The sequence below is a fragment of the Sinocyclocheilus grahami genome, unplaced genomic scaffold (assembly GCF_001515645.1).
Source record: "Sinocyclocheilus grahami isolate Dianchi unplaced genomic scaffold, SAMN03320097.WGS_v1.1 scaffold154.1, whole genome shotgun sequence".
In the NCBI taxonomy this organism is placed as follows: Eukaryota; Metazoa; Chordata; class Actinopteri; order Cypriniformes; family Cyprinidae; genus Sinocyclocheilus; species Sinocyclocheilus grahami.
In genome coordinates, this window is record NW_015505333.1 from 623828 (window position 1) to 643095 (window position 19268).

A 19268-nucleotide genomic window follows, 5' to 3' on the forward strand; every position below is an offset into this window, starting at 1 on the left:
AAGTTGGGAGGTTGTATCAAAGCATAGCTCAGTAGCTTAGTACATATAAGATACATAAATGTAGTTTCATTTATCTGAGTACAAGGTTTTATTTTTTTCAATTTTGCACTCTGTTTTGATTTATTTATTTGCATATTTATTTATTTATTGTTTTTGCAGGTTTCGCCCTCCATAGTTTTGTCCTCACTTCATTCAAGAATGACTGAGCTGACTCTTGACTGAAAGTGGTTTTACTGTGTTCACCTGTTTACACAACAGCTTGTATAAAAAGCTATATATTATATGTAAATTTTAAAGAATTCTAAATATAAACTACTATTAGGTTATTTATTATTTTTAACAAAGAAACAAGACAACGTGACACATCTCAATAATATCGCAACCGCATTTCTCGACAGAGCTACGTTTGCAAGTTGAGGTAAATGCATATTTTTCTTTCAAATATATACGTTTGAGAAGAAAAAAATGAAAAGAGAGAGAAGACGAAAGCGCATGTGTGTGGGAGGGAGAGAGAGGCGTGACATCAGAGCGCGCAGCATCACTGAAATCAGGGCAGCATCCTCACAGAGAAAGACAGCAGCGCCTCCACGCCCAGTAAACACTGCCAGCGCTGCTGAACATGAGGTAAGATTTAAACCAATGCAATCTATTAGTCTACATGATAAACCACGGATGACTGGTGTATCACAACATATGCATGTTTGCGGGGAAATCTAACTGCTATACACGCTGTGTGTCCGTGAGACGTGCTGAGGTCCTGAGGAGAATATTTATGAGGGCGCCAGAGGGGACCGTTCACCAGAAGCGTTCCCACGAATCTCACGCGTTAACGAGTCCAAATTAGATTGAATTCAAATGCTTGAGGGAAATAAATATGTTGTTTTAGGGACGTACAAATCAAAGATGTTCTCCGTCTGATAGCGTAGCTAAAATATCACTACCAAGGTCAACAATAAAAGAACAAGGATATCTGCTCTACCTGAGTCATGGGTTTTAATATTCAGAAACCCGAGGGTGAGGGTCATTTTCTTATTCGGGTTATCATTAAAGCTTCCCAGCAGTCATTTGAAGCCATTCGATGTCCATAGAAGCAAAAGAATTGAATCTTTTGCAAATGTGTTTCGGCCTCCATTACTGTGAATTTTCAATGAGCACAAAGAAAATTTGACGATTATTCGACACGATTCGACTGATTAAATGTTATTAGATTTGTCAGTAGCCTACATTATTGTAAATAGACTTTTTAGAGACTGGGTTCACCCAAAACCAAAATTAGATGTGTCTCAATGACCATCAGAGTTATGGAAAACTGTTAGAAAAAGAATTGTTTTATTAGATAGATAGATAGATAGATAGATAGATAGGTTCATGGCATACAACTGTTGCCTAAAATACCCAATTTACTGACGAAGTCAAGTCAAGTTTATTGCAAAGCAACTTTACAGCAAATTAAGTTTCTACAATATTTAGTGGTAGCTTATCAGTGGTGACTGTCAGTTAATGTACATATGGCAGAAATGTACGGAAAAATCAATTTAAGACGTAATAAAACAGACGATGAACACCATTAACAGCAATTATTATATGATGCAATCAAACTTATAGCTAAATGTGGTAGTCTGTATGTTGTTTCAGGGTTGGCATCATCTGAGGTCCTCTGAGGGGTTGGCATCATCTCTTCTCAGGTGTTCTGGATTCAGACTGAAGCAAAAACAGAGAAACAAATAGAGACATAATTAGCGTAGCTGCTGTTCCAACCAAGCAAAATTGATTTGTTTAACCCAAGCTAAAGAATAATAATGTGCATTTGATCAGATATAACTGCAGTAAAAGATTATGAGATGCATTATTTGAATGCTTGGCCAAAGAGATGTGTCTTTAATCTAGATTTAAACAGAGAGAGTGTGTCTGAACCCCGAACGTTATCAGGAAGGCTATTCCAGAGCTTGGGAGCCAAATGCGAAAAAAGCTCTACCTCCTTTAGTGGAGATTTGCGACCTTAGGGAGCGTGATGGATTGTAGCGTGGTAGAAGACTAGTTAGGTACGCAGGAGCTAACCCATTAAGGGGTGTTGATGAAGAAATAATAATATACGCATAGTGAGTTAAATGGTACACCTGGATTTTATTTTGATAATGATTGTATTTTACATCTGCCATTTGGTAATTGGCATGTAATAAGCAGCGTAGTGTACTGACGGCCTGATCAGATATTGTATCACCCGATTTGAGTTTATTTTATAATGACCAGCTGACTGTACATTATCCTGCTGGAATAAATCATTTGAGTTTTGAGAGATAAAGCTATTTAGGAAACACATTTATGTACTATATAGCATATTATATATGGACACCATCATTTTTTCAAAATATTTCTTAGCTGGATGCTGAAAACTGTCTAAGAATTTCAGATTGATCTGTAATAATATGTGAAATTCTAAGACAGACTGTGTGTCTGAGGGGAAAAAATGCCCAGCAATACATGATCCAGTTAGACTATTAGCATTAAGCTGAATGGGGCTGAACTGAAGCCAGATCGTCTACCTGTGCTTAATTAGCACAAAGGGTGACTTCAACCAGCATAAATTCTAGATGTTTCAGGGACCAAGGAGTCACTGTCCACACACACCCATGTCTGGACCACCCCTGCACAACTTAGAGACTGTGACACCCCTGGACACAGATGTGATATGTTAGGCTCCCAAAAAATAAAAACATGAACTGCTTACATAATGTTATGTGAGTATTATAGAAAGTGACAGCCATTGTGTAATGTTGTTCCTAGTAAAATCTTGCTGCCTATTCAGACACAAGATAGTTGTGCTTTATGAACAAACTAAGAGCTTGCTATATATATATATATATATAACTATTTTATATATATATTTCATTTATTTTTAAATATGTTTTATTTATGTTTAAATAGATGGTTTGTGGGCTGTTGATGTGCAATATGTTTTCTTATATGTAGCTATTTTGTATGAATTCATATGATGTGATTCATACAAAAACGTATGCTTTTTAGAAAAAAAGTAAACATGAAGATCCACCCGATCACTGGAGAGTAGGCAGATCATATGAAAACGTGAAACAGTTATGAATTATCATGAGATGGTGTTGGCATACGTGATATGTATAATGTCCTAATGATTTTCATGATGGTTTAGTAATGTTGTGGTCAGCATAGATTGATATGTCCCATGAGATATGATGTGTTTCTGTTGAAAGACATGTGAGAACTCAGTTTTGGAGCTGCTAACTTGTCAGTGGTACTTTTTTGTTTCACTCAAGCCTGATCAAAACACAGTATTGATCTGTACTTGTACTTTTCAGAGCTTCAGTTTAATTTTCCAGTCTTTAGGGAGGTTGGAACTGATGATATGGAGCATATGATGAAGGTTACTGCAGTGTTGTTGTTGTTTTTTTACATTTAAAGGGGTCATATGATGGGATTTCAATTTTTCCTTTCTCTTTGGACTGTTACAAGCTCTTGGTGCATAAAGAAGATCTGTAAAGTTGCAAAGACTAAAGTCTTAAATCCAAAGAGATATTATTTATAAAAGTTAAGAGTCAGCCACACCTACCTAAAATGGCTCGTTCTAACACGCCCCCACATATATACGTCACGATGTGGGAAGATTTGCATAACGCCGCCCAAATGTTCGCGCAAAGAAAGAAGGCGTAACTTTTATTCTTGCTGTAGTATTGTTGTTGCCGCCGCCATGTCGTGAGGGCGCTGTGTGCTTCGTTGTGAAAGCGAAACTACTTTGTTTGGTCTTCCAAAAGAGGACGATATCGCTTCGTCATGCCTGGAGCTGATCTGTGCTGGTCGCTGAGGAAATATTTAAACTTCGCGCTGTCGATCGCCGGATCAGCTTTCACCGTAGATGAAGCGAAGTCCAGCCCAGGGTCGTCACATGTGGTTGCCGCAGGCATCACAATATGGTAAGGGACATAACATTTCCGTCACACGCTTGAGAAATTCGGCCAATCACAACGCACTGGATAGCTGGCCAATCAGAGCACACCTCGCTTTTTCAGACCGATGAGCTTTGTAAAAATTGACGTGCTTCAGAAAGGCGGGGCATAGAGGAGAAACAATAATGTACAGTATGTGGAAAATAATGTGTTTTTTGAACCGCATAAACACATTTCATTACACCAAATACACAAAATAACGTTCTTTTTAGCAACATCATATGACCCCTTTAAGAAAGGTCGGAAAAAAACTATGGTTGCATATTTCTTGCAGCACCATTCTGCTGTCCTGCAAAATTATGCTGACCACTAGAATTCATTGTGATGAGTCATTAATATTACACTGAATAATTCAGAGACCTTATAATATTGATTGATGGCTCTTTGGCATTGAGACTACTGTACAGCACTCACGCAGGATCAGCTTTAAAAGAAATGCCTTCGTTAAATTAGTCCACGCAATTCAATTGACTGGTTGAAAAAGGGTTATTAGTTTTGGAACAATCCAAAACCATATTCTCAATGAAATGTCTAACATTATCCCTCTTGGCTAATGAGTGAATTGCTTGAATTTGTTGCCACCATTTTATACAAACCGTCCACAATACAGCGCTAGCCGAGCTACAGTCGGGTTAACATAGTCTCTTAACAAACACATGGCCTGCTGGCTCGCAGAAGGGATTCTCAGGCATGGTGCCTTCCTTTGCAGGTGCTGTTTCCTTGGTAACCAGACGGTCTAGGAGTGAATGGTTGTTGTGAGATGTGGTCAGGGAGGGGGGAGGGGGGTAAGCATCCTCCATCTTCTTTGTTCTCATTCCTGCTGCTTGTGGCCTACTTCAGTTCATCGTATCAGAAACCCTCTGCTTAACGCATGTCTGGTTACAATATTTTTTACTTTCTTAAATGGAATAAATCAATAAATAATGTTAAATCAGTTTGATCTCATTTGCTTTTCTCTGGTCTGTCTTATAATATAATATAACACACAAATTACTATATCATTTTATATTATATTATTTGGTAGACTGATAAATGACTTTGTTTCAGTGAGGCTGTTTGCTGACTTTCGCATCATTTGTACTCTTAGCGTGTTTTTCAGCTGTTGTGTGTGCATGACTGAAGAACCTCAGGCTCTTGTTATATCACAATTATAGAGTACTTTAGGACACAGTCACAGCCACTCATGTGCGTCAGAGTAACTCACACAACATCACAGATTCTCTGTTCACCTGACAAAGGAAATCGTATTAGACTTTTGACCATATATTGTATTTTGACCATCGTAACAGAATCGTTTTCAGAAACTTTTCTGTGTCAAAACAATAATTATTATGACTGAATCACTTATCTATTAAATAAATTTATTTTCGCAATTCTCTGATTTCAGAAAGTCAATTTCCTAATTAAATATAATGTAAAAGGGTGCAAAAGCTTGCTTGATCCTGACTAATGTCTAGTTGTAGTTGTTCTGAGATCATTTCTGGTATCTTTAAGTAGAGACTGTGTAGCCTGCATCAAGAATTAGAACATATTCAGGGTTCAAAGATTATATAATTAGTTTGCAAATAGTGTGGTTGTGTTGACTCACAATAAAAATACAAATTTAATGATAATGTAATTGTGCTTGGTTTATTTGAAGTTACAAATGCTCACAAAGTCTGAATTTATTTCATAAAAATACAGTCAAACAATAATATTGTGAAATATATTACAATTTAAAATAACCGATTTCATTTTTAACATACTTCAAAAAGTAATTTATTGCTGTGATGCAAAGCTTATTTTTCAGCAGCCATTATTGTGTCACATGATCCTTCAGAAATCATTCTAATTTGTTGATTTGATGCTCAGTAATTATCAATTATTGAGAATTATTCATAATGATTTTAATGCTGAAAACTGCTTAATATTTTTTTGTGGAAACATGTTTTTCAGGATTCTTTAACGAGTACACTCTTAAAAATAAAGGTGCTTCAAAAGGTTCTTCAAGCGATGCCATAGAAGAACCATTTTTGGTTCCACAAAGAACCATTCAGTGAAAGGTTCTTTAAAGAACCATCTCTTTCTTACCTTTTTATAATCTGAAGAACCTTCTTTCGCCACAAAGAACCTTTTGTGAAACAGAAAGGTACTTCAGATGTTAAAAGTTCTGTATGGAACCATTTAGACAAAAAGGTTCTTCTATGGCATCGTGAAGCACCTTTATTTTTAAGAGTGTAGAAAGTTCAAAAGAACAGCATTTATTTGAAACAGAATCTTGGTCTCAAGAATCAAACCTGGGTCTCCTTGTACACTAAACCAAAGCTGGACCATTATTGTATTGCCCTGAGCTTGTGTGTAGCTGTCCTCTATGTGTTATTTAATGAGATATTGGACGTCTTTCCCATGTAACCCAGGGGAGGTGTGCTGTACAGCTGTAGATCTGAGGATCAGCGCATACAGTAAGACAAACTGTACATTTGGGTATGTCTCGTCACAATGCAAAATCAGATGCTGAGATTTTTAGAGCATTCCCTCCTGAAGAGAGCAGGGATTGGGTGTTACCATGGCAACCGTGGAGAACTGCTGCCCCGCATTGGCAGCTCACTAACACTCTTCCAGTTATTTTCCTCAAGGGATAGATCTTAGAGTAGATTACCCAGCATCCACTGCAGCACATACAGCAGAGCGTAAAAGATGAAAAAGAGAGAGGAATCGCCATTTCCTCTCCTGACTTCATTAATTTAACGGTTATTGAAACACCTCCAGGAGTCAATTAAAATGCAGAAACATCTAAAGTGTCTGCATGGTGCCCAATTGGACATGCATTCAGCCTATTAGATCTGGAACAAGACTAGCCAGGTGAAAAAGATGAACCAGCTTTGCTTAAATCCCTGTGGACATTCACACATGCTTCATCATCAAACATCTCTCTGTCCTTTAGCTCTCTCCCCCTCTCTTTTTATGTCTTATCTGATGCACCAGCTTTCAATTTAGGGTCTCCTGTGCTGTCCAGAATAAATCATGCTGTCCAAACCCTGCTGAAATTACAGATACTCTGTTCATGGTGTCCTCATGATCTAAAAGCAACTGCGTCAAAGTCGGCCACTGCTCTGGCCATCGTATTCCTGGCAAATTGGTTTTCTTCATTGATCTGTGAGTTAGAATTTTAACTGATTGATTTTGGGGTTGTGCATGATCTTTACATAATCCAGCCTGTCTTTCGATGGACCTCACCCGAGCATATAAAGGCACAATGTCCTCCAGAGAGGTCTGTTTTAATGTCCTGGGGTCTGGCTGGCTCTGGTAATGTAGTTTAACACTGGCTGAGACTGGAAACTGTTCGGTCTGGAAAACGCGGCAGTCTGTTTGTGAGTAAATCTTTATTTGACTAATGGAGGGCTATTAGAGCAGAATTACAGAGACTTAATTTAGACAATTAGGGGATCATCGTGATTGCAGTGAATGCCTTGGTATTTTGTATCTGTGCTGGCATCTCCACTGAGAATATTATCTAACCAAAATCTTTATTTGAATGGATAAATGTATTAGAAATGATAACTCAGCAAGATTTACTGTAGTGTTGTGTGCTGTGCTAAGATGTATTATGTTCTGTTAAACTGTGCTGTGTTGGGCTTTGTTGAGGTGTGTTACAATGTGTTAGGCTGCATTAGGGTTTCTGGGTGTGTGTGGGTGTCAGGTAATAGATGTTTGCATCATTATTATCTTATTTCCTGTAGCATACATACTGTACATACATACATACATAGATACATACATAAATATATATATATATATATATATATATACACACAACAAGTATCTTTTAAATAAGTAAATCCTTTTATCCATTTTCAAAAAAGCTCCTGCGAATATGTGAGAGGTAAATAAATAACAAAGTACAGTAAACTCTAAAACCATTTGCACTACAAACCAGTTTGTTTATGGTTACAGTAATAAATTAAAATAATATACCAGTTTGCAATATCAAACTGTTTTTGAACAGCTAAAATAATTGGAAACAACTGACACATTCAAGTTAAAAATGGCTGTACCCACTCTTTTGTTAAAAATAGGGGGGGGGGCAATAATAATTAAATAGGCCTATTGTATTTGTCACAAACAACTGCCGTCTAGGTCATTAAATAAATCTTTCTCTCATGTGCACATTTACACATTATGTTGACTGCAACTCAACAGTAGGTGAGGGACTTCCTTGTGCTGTGGAGACCAAGCACTAGCCAGTCTGAATTTGTGACTGTATTCTGAAAATAAGCTCAAAAACAAAATATGTTACTCCTCTTATTTACTTCGACAACAAGCCCAAACATGCTTATAATAAGTGTTATATTAAGCTAACATAGGGTTGCACTGAGATATGCTGGGCTGTGTTATGTAATGTTACACTATACTGGCCTGTGTTATTGTGTGTTAAGCAGCATTACATTTTTAGGGACATGACATGTAGCCAAATATGGTGTCCCACACTTGGAATTTGTGCTCTGCATTTAACCCATCCAAGTGCACGCACACACAGTAGTGAGCAGTGAACAAACACACACACCTAGTCGTGTTCTGTGCCTTGCTCAAGGGTCTCACCTGAGTCGTGGTATTGAAGTTGGAAGAGAGCGCTGTACATTCACTCCCCCCACCTACAATCCCTGCCGGTACTGAGACTCAAACCCGTGACTGTTGGATTCCAAGTCCGACTCTCTAACCATTAGGCCATGTGTCTCAACAGGCCAGGCTTTCTTTTGAAAACACCCTGCTGTGGGAGAGATATGGAGCTCCTACTTGAAGAAGAAATAACACCTTAGTTTTAAGCAGAGGCCCAAGCTGAGCTAAAATATCCAATTTGGTACGGTTGCTGATATTTAGATGGCCAAACAGTAAAGTGAAATGCTAATAGTCTGTAATGTATCATTGAGATCTTTATAACAGTGTTTAGCAGATCACTTATACAAAATGCATGAATATCAGTTGTCACTCTTTATCTCCCAATAATAATAAAAAATAAAAATAAAATAAAGATTGTATTTAAATGCTTAGTTTTATGATAAAAGTTATTTAGTTTATAATTCCATAAATGATGTATGGATAATCAAGTAAACCTAAGTTGCTTCATTCCAGTAAATGTTCATATGAAAAAATATTCTTATGTTTACTGTATAAAAATCAGTAAAAAAAACTTTACAGCAAAATGGCATGTGAACCAAAACCTGAAGGGGAACATTATAAAGGCCTTTTACTTGCTAAACAATATGAACGATCAATTGGATAACAAAGTAGTTGATTGAGTACAAGATATGATCATGGGGACAATTTTGAGGCCTTAGAAATTTGCCTTTCAAAAATGATACAGTAGGCACACTGTAAAAAAAATGAGTGTAATTTTAACTGTAAAATATGTAAAAACGCTACGAAAAACAAACAAGTAAACAGTAAGTTACCATACTACATACAGGGAAAAACTGTAAAAGATCTAAGTTTTACAGTAAAATACTGTTACTGTACAGTTTTTAAATGTAAAAAAGGGCAAATCAAATTATAATATATATGTATATGTATATGTTAAACGTATAAAATAGAGTTTAGTAACAGTGTGCATTGTTGGATTTACTGGTTTAAATTGCAATTTTCTTGTTTGTAAATTACAATTTTATACTGTAAAATGTACAGGTGGTTGTTTAAATATGTTTACGTCGACAATAAAACAACTTTTGTCGAATAGTCATTTGATTTCAAACAATCGAATCTAAGGGCTTTACAACAGTGTGGTGCTGTAGCTGTAGCATGCAGCGCTTTACTGTTAGCAAATATCTCGATGCCACCCACGCTGCTGAAAAATGCATTTAGATGAATATGTAAATATGAACTTTCCTCTCAATAACGAAATAAACACACAACAACAATGACAGCAGTGAGAAAACAGCAGAGAAAGCAGCCTACTGATTAATCTGTGAAATAATCGACGATTAGTCGACTAACTGCTTTAATAATCGTTAGATTAATCGGTTATTTGTGGTAAGCTATGCTATATTTAGGGTTGTGTTCAGATGTTTTAGGCTATGCTAGGGTCTGTTAGGGTTAAGATGTATTGGACTGTTTTAATGTTGTTTTAGTATGTGTTAGGCTATATGATATATAGTGTGCTAGGCTGTGTTAGACTGTGTTAAGATGTGTTGGACTATTTTAGGGTGTTTTAAGATGCGACGGGCAGTGTTACGTTGTGCTGTGCTAAATTGTCCTCTATAGTGGTATTATCAGCAGGTTTATATCATGACATTGGTGCTGTAGACTCCACTGTAAAGATATATGAGGTTGAAGCCTCCCCATCCCCCAGCTCTGTTTGAAGACAACATTACACAGGCTCAAATACAGACATCTGTTTTCTTTCCTCCATACTGTAAATCTCAACTACAAACATTGCCACAAATAATACAAAGGAGTGCTTAGGAAGTGCTTAGGGTGTGTGAATGTCTATTAGTACTGGAGGGACAGTAGCATAGAAAAACAGACAGAAAGCAAGGGATAGTAGAAAAGGCAAGTGGCAGAGAAATGTTTAATGTCTTCCTGATCTGGACTATAGTGGGGGATGGTGAAAAAGGGTTGGAAGAGCTGCTGACACCAGTCACAGAGAGAATCAACACAGCCGTGAATAACGCAAACCTGTCATATCAACCGCAGAGAGGCTCTGCTTATACAGACAGATGGCTTGGTGATGATTTTTTTGGAACTTGATCATCCACAAGCTTAAAGGCAGACTTTGCTTTCATTGTGTATTCCAGACGTGGCTTTGCATTTTTATATTTTCTGTATACAAAATTGTTTTATTTTTTTTTTAGGTTGAATGTAAATTCAAGTCAAATCAAATCTGTATAATGCTTTTCAGAGTACACGTCTTTTCAAAGCAGTTTTGCAGAAAATCTCAATGTTGACGTTCTTAAAAATCATCATGCCTTAGTCGTATTCAGCAGATTAAAGCTTTATGATAATATAGTTTACATTTTAAAACAATACAAGCAATCAAGCAGTTGAGATTTGCTGTATAGTAGGGGAGACCGGGGCAATTGTAGCATTTTTTAAATTTTCCTTCATGACCCACAGACTACTTGAAATACATTAGTCATGTTTTGATACAAGACACAAATATAGGTGCACTAATTATTAATACAATTTATATATTTCCACTAATAAGGACAAAACTTACCAAGGAATTTACCAATTAATTCTTTAAAAATCCTACAATGTGATTCTCTGGATTTTTTTTCTCATTTTGTCTCTCATAGTTGAGGTATACCTATGATGAAAATTACAGGCCTCTCTCATCTTTTTAAGTGGGAGAACTTGCACAATTGGTGGCTGACTAAATAATTTTTTGCCCCACTGTATATAAATATATATATATATATATTACTTAAATAAATTAATCAGCTGATGAGTCAAGAACAGTCTTTAACCAAACTTTAATGAAATTGTACAAGACAGACATATTAACAGAATAACTCAAGGAGATCATGTGGATATTCCATAATATATCATAATATTCATTGTATTTTTAAAAACAACACATTGTTTAATGTGTATAACTCTAGTAATTTTTAAATGTTTTACATTGATATATGTTCATTTTCTAACAGAAAAGTATGTCAACACAGACAAGGTCTTTACACTGGGCTATGTGGCTCAGGGGCAATTGTAAATTGCCCCCGATGTTGCAGCCATGATAAAATGCCGTATGCTAGCTAGCCACACCTATATTAGCATAGGTTGATCATGTTAATTTTTTATCAATAACCTAGAGATAAAATGTATGTAAGTTTAAATTCGCAGTCATCTAAACTTTAGACAGCAGAAGAAAAATACTGTACATCCAAAAAGTTACTTTCATACCTCGAAATCAGTATTTTGTTGAAAAATGATCCTGGGTTGAAACGATCATTCTCTTTTTCCACAGGCAGAGAGAGAATCCTACTGAGCATTTCCAGATTAAGTGTCATCACTCTATCTTGATTCTGATTGGAGGAATTGAGTGTGTTACAATTGCCCCCTGTTACAGCTGTGGAACAATTCATGTTCCATTTGACATTTACACAATTTCCTGGTTAAAAGCAAATGGCACACCATTTATCTTCCTCTACCTTATGATATACACTGCAACTTATCGCTGTCGAACAGTGTTGCTTTAGAAAAAGATGTACTTTTTACTACTTTAAAATTAGTTTTGATATTGTTGGTTATTTTCTCATCTGAATTTCCACAGACATTGGATTATAGTATACATACATTAAGTGATGTTTGATACTGTAACACAGCTATCATGTTTAAAAATGAATGCCCTGTCGAGAATACATTTTTTTTTTATGTATCTCTGGATTAAATGTTACAAATGCTTACTTGCTCTTTTAGGTTTTACATGAGTTTGCTCTTTTAGTCCGTGTAAAGCAATATTAATTATCTGCGAGTTTGTCAATAAGCAGACAAATGTGAATGATGAAAAAACTGCCAAGTAAATAAAATAAGTTATCAAAATCTTTAAAAAAATCAAGTTCTCAGCTCTCAAATGCTGGGGACGTGTCTGTTTGTCATAGTTGAAACCCCGCCCACTCGCGGGAAAGCTGCCACCTCTACCACCAACTGTCAAATACAAATAAATTTAAATAAGGAGCTGTTTTGTAAATTCTAATCAGGTTCATATTAGAATTTCAGTAAATTATTGCAACCACGAAGCTATGACAAAGGCATAGCTAGCTAGCAAACTGTAGGCTGTAGTAACTAACGGTAATGACAGTAACTCACGATTGAGCGGGCGAACCACTGATGCTAATGCGCTCTAATTATTATAGTGTTAGGGGAGGGGCCATACTCAGTGGCTCCCGTGTGTCATCGAGACATGATTTCAGGATATGATTTCAGGCCCGCCCACAAAATCCTGAACTCAAAAATGGTGAAAAACTGTTTAATGGTCTAACTACACAATTCAGTACTACATAGTTAACAGTCTTTGTATTGTGTTTTCAATAATACATTTCTAACATTTATAATGTGTTTAGAAACAATTCTCTGAATAGCCTTTACACGGACTTTCATTGTGGCCAATCTAACTGGAAGCCCTACAGGAAGTGCATTCAGGCCTGGCCAAGTGTGAACACTAATGAAAGATGAAATAGGATTCAACTAAATTTGACAGTTGATTAATTCAGCTTTGTGACATTTGCTGCCTGCAGTATGAAATATTTCTGAGAAGTCAAGAGCCCAGTTATATTTGGGTTGTTATCTGGTCCTAGCTGGTCCAAATTGTCTGACATGGTGGAATAGCTGGACTACCAGATGTCGGTCCTAGATTCAGCCTGTTAGACCATCTTGATCAACCTGATTAGAACAGGTGGACTAAATAATAAACACCGCTTGCACACCTGGGTGTTCATGGTTAGATGGATGCACTGAAATTCATGATTTTCATTTAGGCCAATATATATATATATATATATAAGGGCTGTGCGATATGGACAAAAAAAACCTAGCGTGATTTCTTTGATCAATTTTGCAATTTAGATTTTAATCACGATTTTGACACACACAGACATGCTTTACAGTCATAAATACATTCAGTGTGAATTTGAAACATATTTCCAAAAGAAAACCAATTAGAGCTTTATCAAAAAACTGTAACATGTCTCTAGAACAGACATAAGGCAAAATAATCACAAAGTAAAGATGTAACAAAATGTCTCTAGAATAGACATGGCAGAAAAAAAAAAATCCCGTGTCCAGGGATCTTTTTTGCCATGCATTGGTCATAGAGCTCTTTGTGGCGTTGCCTCAGATGTTGAACTAAATTTGTTGCGCCAAGTTCACACGTACTCCGTCTGCAGTGCGTATAAATTATGTGTATGCGGTGCAGAAGCAGTACGGACTTATTCGCATAGGACGCGTTTGCAGTCCGCTCCTGATCCGCGGCTGTTTACCACAAACACAACATTTATCCATTATTTTGATTTCAAATCCAAACGTTGTTTCAGAAAATGCTTTTTCAGCATTGTGATTCTATTTTATCACAGTACAGTAATACAATCTTTCATAGACATATTCACGTTTAAACGTTTTAACTACCACCACGAGTGCCATCTATTATTGCCTTGTTTATCTAAAAGTGCACTTTTCCTTGTTTTAAATCTAGCCAAAAAGCCATGTGTTGACTGTGAAACAGTAGACTTTAATTATAGGCTATGAATTTATGGTGTAATCACTAAATTTCTGTGCCAATCCATGTTATTTTTTACTGCGAATAATGCACTGTCACTTTCAGCTCGTGCAGCACAGACTCTGTGCAGAAACTTTAAAGCATAAGCTTTAAAACACCTTGACCACCTTGAGTAAATTGTTTTTTTCAATATGGTTCTCCAAGGATGTACTGTTGACTGTCATGATATCAACTGTATACAGTGAATTCATAATGACCCTAGGGATGTGATTAAGATTGCATTGACTGACCCCTGCCCTCTGACCTTCTCAGGGATCCCATCGAGTGATGATGTCATACCCAACGGCCTCCTATGACCAGCTGGTGCGGCAGGTGGAGGATCTCCGTAAGGAGAACTCTCACCTGCGCCGTGAGCTTCAGGACAACTCACACCACCTGTCCAAGCTCGAGAATGAAACCTCTGACATGAAGGTGGGTGAAGCTATTCTATAACCTAACTTCATTAAATAAATTGTCCTGTTTCTAAACACCAAATAGTCATTGTTAATGTGTAAATGTGGCCAGGCTTAGTTTCACAGTCTTTGGACTGTGGAGGAAGTTCTGAGTTTAGACATTTAGTTTGCATAGACCACGTTTTCATATTTATTTCAAAAGAGAGAATATAATAGATTATATGACCCCTAATATGATTTTTTTTTTTATTTAAAAAAAAGCACATCTAAACATCTAGACACAATTGTGACTAAAATGCATTCATTAAGTACAACTCTCTTGAGCAGTGTGAAGGGTAGATATGTGTGGTGAGGACTGAGTCTCCATTGCACGGGTTTGTCTCAGCCATGACAACCCTTTCCACAAAATGTCTGGAGATTTTAATGATGAATGTCCAGCATCTCTAAGCTGAATGATGTTTGAGCACATTTTTAAATCACTGTTTCCCGTTACAGCTCTCAGTTGAGCAGAGAAGGCAGCCATTAGACCATGGAGCTAATTTTATTATTGACCCTGAGTCTTAAATTGTAGAATGTTTGATGTGTTACATGAGCTTGATGTCAGTTCAGCTTCCGAGTTCCAGTAAAATGGGAGTGTCTTTTTCCTGTTCATATTAAATGATTCTGTGCATGAAATCACATCAACAAACCACTGAAGATGGCACTGAAATTCCTCAGATGAGGAAATACACTTAAAAGTAGGGATGCACTGATATGTATCGGTATCGGGCCCGATACTGAGCTCCTGTACTCGTACTCATTAAAATGCCCCGATACCAAACGCCGATACCACACAGCATGTGATAAGTGCCGTATTCAGACAAAGAAACACCGAAAACAGAACAACAGACAGCAGAATGGTTATTAGAGATTAAGGATGTCTACAACGTATATGTATGCAATGAATATAATGTTAAAATTCAGTATTCAGTACGCCTGTATAGCTGACGTGTGCGAGCTGATAAGCAAAGCACTCAGAGTGGGTTGAGCGCGCGAGCTTGTCGAGTTAATATGCCTTTCTCACAGACATCACTGGAAAGCTTGTAGTTCGGTCGGATATGTCAAAAACAAGCAAGTAAAACAATGCACAAGTTACTTAACGGTAGAGAGAGAGAGAGAGTGAGAGAGCGCAATTCTGTTGTGTGATCTTTGATCTTCGCTCACTTAGCACATGCATCATTTGGATTAAAACTAAACCGTAAAAATAAGACCATTTATAGGGGCATTCACTATAAACATCATTTATTTTCAACCTTAGGCATACACGACTTTCTGGTGAAAGTGAATCTAACAGCCTGTGTGAAATGCGCTAGGTTGTACTATTCTGCTCCAGTACAAATACGTGCACGCGTTGCGCATGTTTTGCTTGCTTGAGTGTTTCTGCATTATATGATTGACTTTGGAATATAAATTGCAGCACGTTTCAGATGAAAAAAAAAAACGCGTGAAAGAACAGTGAAAGTATTTTTAATGGGTATAATTAAGTGTGAAAATAACCGAAGGATATACAGTCAAACCAAAAATTATACAGAGACCAGATATAATTTTTGATATTTTTTTTACTAGTGGGTGCAGGACAATATAGTTCATTTATGTAAGTGAGGATAGCAAAATAAAGTTCAGGTTTGCATGAACCTGGATGACAGCATGCCCAGGAGACTACAGGCTGTCATTAAGGCTAAGGTTTGCTGACTAAGTATTGATAGTTGTGTAAATATTGTCATACTAACAGCTGTCTGAATAATTTTTGGTTGATTGTAATCCATTACATAACACTTTCTATCAAAGTTATCTAGCATTATCAAGCTGAATTTGTTCTGACACAGTTTAACTCTGAGTTCTTGTCATATTTTATTACCATTTTCTAAACTATAACGAATAAACTGTGATAATGTGAGAAATGTTGAAGGTGTCTGAATACATTTTGGTTTGACTGTGTAGCGAATCAGGTCATGGGGAAATATGAATAATTAATCATAGCTAGTTATAATTATAATTATTTAGATCCGCTGTAGATATTTACTTGACCTCTCAGGGTCAACTGTCTGTCAATTCTAAGAACGTTAAGGGAAATTACTTTCTTACTGTACAATTCTACACAGCGCTTGTAGCATAAATCTGCATGATTAAGTGACTCCATTTATGAGCAAACAATGAACAACGTCAAGTGTGATACAAGTAAGACTTTATTAACTACATAAACACTTAAACTGGTCTAACATACACATACACACACACATACAGTTGGTATAGGAAAGGGTTAAAGCTTAACTCAGTAAAGAGGAGAGAAAATAAGAATATGAAGTTATGGAACCATTTGCATATTCAGCAGATCTACCGCCTGAAGGAAACATTAGATTCTTAGTTCAAACACACCTTTGTAAAAAGGTGCAAATGATCCCTAATGTATCAATTAATAAGACTAAGTTTGAATACCTGCACGTCTCGTCTGTCTGAAAGAAAGGCTTGATGCAGTCTAAAGGTTCAAGTTGATCTTTGCTGAAGTTGGTTGATGAAAAAGAACCAGTTTGCGTCAGAGAATCTTGGTGAATGGAAAAGTCAAGGCCGAAGCCTGGCACAAAACTTAGGATGTCCTGGAGCGTTGTAGCTCACATCTTCTCAAAACCTAACAGAACCACCGACTCTTTAAAGGACACTAATATATTGCCTATGTACCAACATATAATATACACTCTCGTTTAGATCATCAGAAGGCGAATTTATAGATACTAAACATGGTAGGATTACATATAGGTAAGATGACAGGAATGAGTGTTTCCATCATAAGCCTGCATAAAACAGTCAACATAAGACAACATACACGATGACCCGAAGGATATGTGTGTTCATTCAAAGAAAGGTTTTCCTATGGATTAATTAGAGAAAAGTCCATTTCTACTGTGCATTGTGTCTCTTCCTATAAAAAGGTAGTGATTTTCCCTACTCCCATTCCTGTGGGTCATAAAACCAGTGATATCAGCATTAGTTGCCATGGGGACCAGAGGGGCCTGGTGTCGTTGCAGACATCCTGGCACCCAGTTTATTGGGTGAGGGGACTGTGACGATTTGTTAATCTAATGAATGACTGATTTGTTAAATCAAATGAAAACTTGTGTGTTTGATTGGTCCAGACGCTACAACTGTATCTATTTGATAAATGAAGTTAACCAACTAACATTATACATACTCTTTTTGTTTCTGTACCCAATATTTAAAAAATTTACAAATGCAATAAAAACATCGGTATCGGTACTCGGTATCGGCAAGTACCAAAAATAAAAGTATCGGTATCGGGCGAGTACTGGAAAAAGTGGTATTGGTGCATCCCTACTTAAAAGGTTGAGTGTAGGTTGAATAATACAGAATCACGCCTGTTTTTGTCAGTTTAACTGCTTGGAGACATTAATCCTACTAAAGAAACTCATTAGGAATCAAGAGCTTTGTTCTGTCAATTAAGTTTGACTTGGAGATAGCTACTAATTTCCAATGGTAACAGTTGCAACATCCATACATAAAAATTCTTCAAATGTTCATTGTAAATTTTGGGTCAGTAAGGTTTATATATATATATCTCCAGTATGCATTAAAATTATTTATTCTGTCGAACACAAAAGAAGATATACTTTGCAGAATTCTAGAACCAACCAAAATTGGACCCCATTGACTTTCATTGTACAGTATTAACAAAATAACATTGACATTTTTTTCAGAACATCATCTTTTGTGTTCTTTCAAAAAAAAATGCATACAGGTTTAAAACAGCATGAGGGTGAGTAAATGAAGACCGATTTTTGGGTGAACTATCCCCTTAACGATCCATTTTAAAAATACAGCTCGTACTCTGAGGATTCATTTATTTGTAGAGTGGAAATGCTCTAAGCCTTTCTCTACACAAAATCATCGATTGAAACTGATTCAGCAACTGTTTTCATGAGATTTTAGGTGATGCGTGGGTCATATTCAACATCCCATGATTCCACAGTGGCCCACATGCCCAGATGCTGAGTGTAATCCCTGCCAAATCTTTTCACTCTCACAATCAGTTCTCCCCTAAAACAGAGCTGATGCAGGCATTATAAAGATGAGGTCATCTGGTTTCATGTTAGGAGAATTTCTCTTTTTGCTTTGAAATACATGAGTTTGATTTTCGCTAAACTGAACTCTACTGACAAGACTGTCGGCTGTTTATTTATTAATTTGATTTGATTTGATTTGATTTATTTATATATATATATATATATATATATATATATATATATTTGGTTTTGGTTTTTGTCGCTGTAATAGGAGGTTCTGATGCAGCTGCAGAGTAAACTGGAGCAGGAGGCCGGAACTCTTGCCTCTTCAGGCAGAACTGATGTGCTGGACCAGCTCAAAGGTACTGCAGGAAATCTATCCACTTCTCTACTTCTCTACATAGCCGTTGCCGTTCATTTAACTGTGGCATTTAGCTTTTAACTGTAATATATTTATTTCTTAGTCTTTAGTTATTTAATGATGTTTTTGATAAATGAACAAGATATTTTATGTAAAATTGATATGATTAACTACCATAAAAATATCACAGAATTAAACAGGTATTGAATTAACCTGGAATTCTGCATAAATTGCTTATAG

The 19268-nt window shown here is 36.6% G+C and overlaps 1 protein-coding gene across 2 annotated transcripts in view; it reads left to right on the plus strand.

The window, feature by feature from the left end:
- Positions 1–517: 517 nt before the first annotated feature.
- The window catches only part of LOC107592552 (adenomatous polyposis coli protein 2-like), a 35214-nt gene continuing 16463 nt past the window's right edge, over positions 518–19268 (plus strand). Inside the window, exons 1-3 of one of the 2 annotated variants that reach the window (XM_016282084.1) lie at positions 518–624; positions 14473–14631; positions 18939–19029. In XM_016282084.1, coding sequence (XP_016137570.1) covers positions 14488–14631; positions 18939–19029 — 235 coding nt within the window. In that variant the 5' untranslated portion in view covers positions 518–624; positions 14473–14487. Of the gene's footprint in view, positions 625–7246; positions 7328–14472; positions 14632–18938; positions 19030–19268 lie in introns of those variants that run through there. The other variant, XM_016282085.1, reaches the window with a different exon arrangement.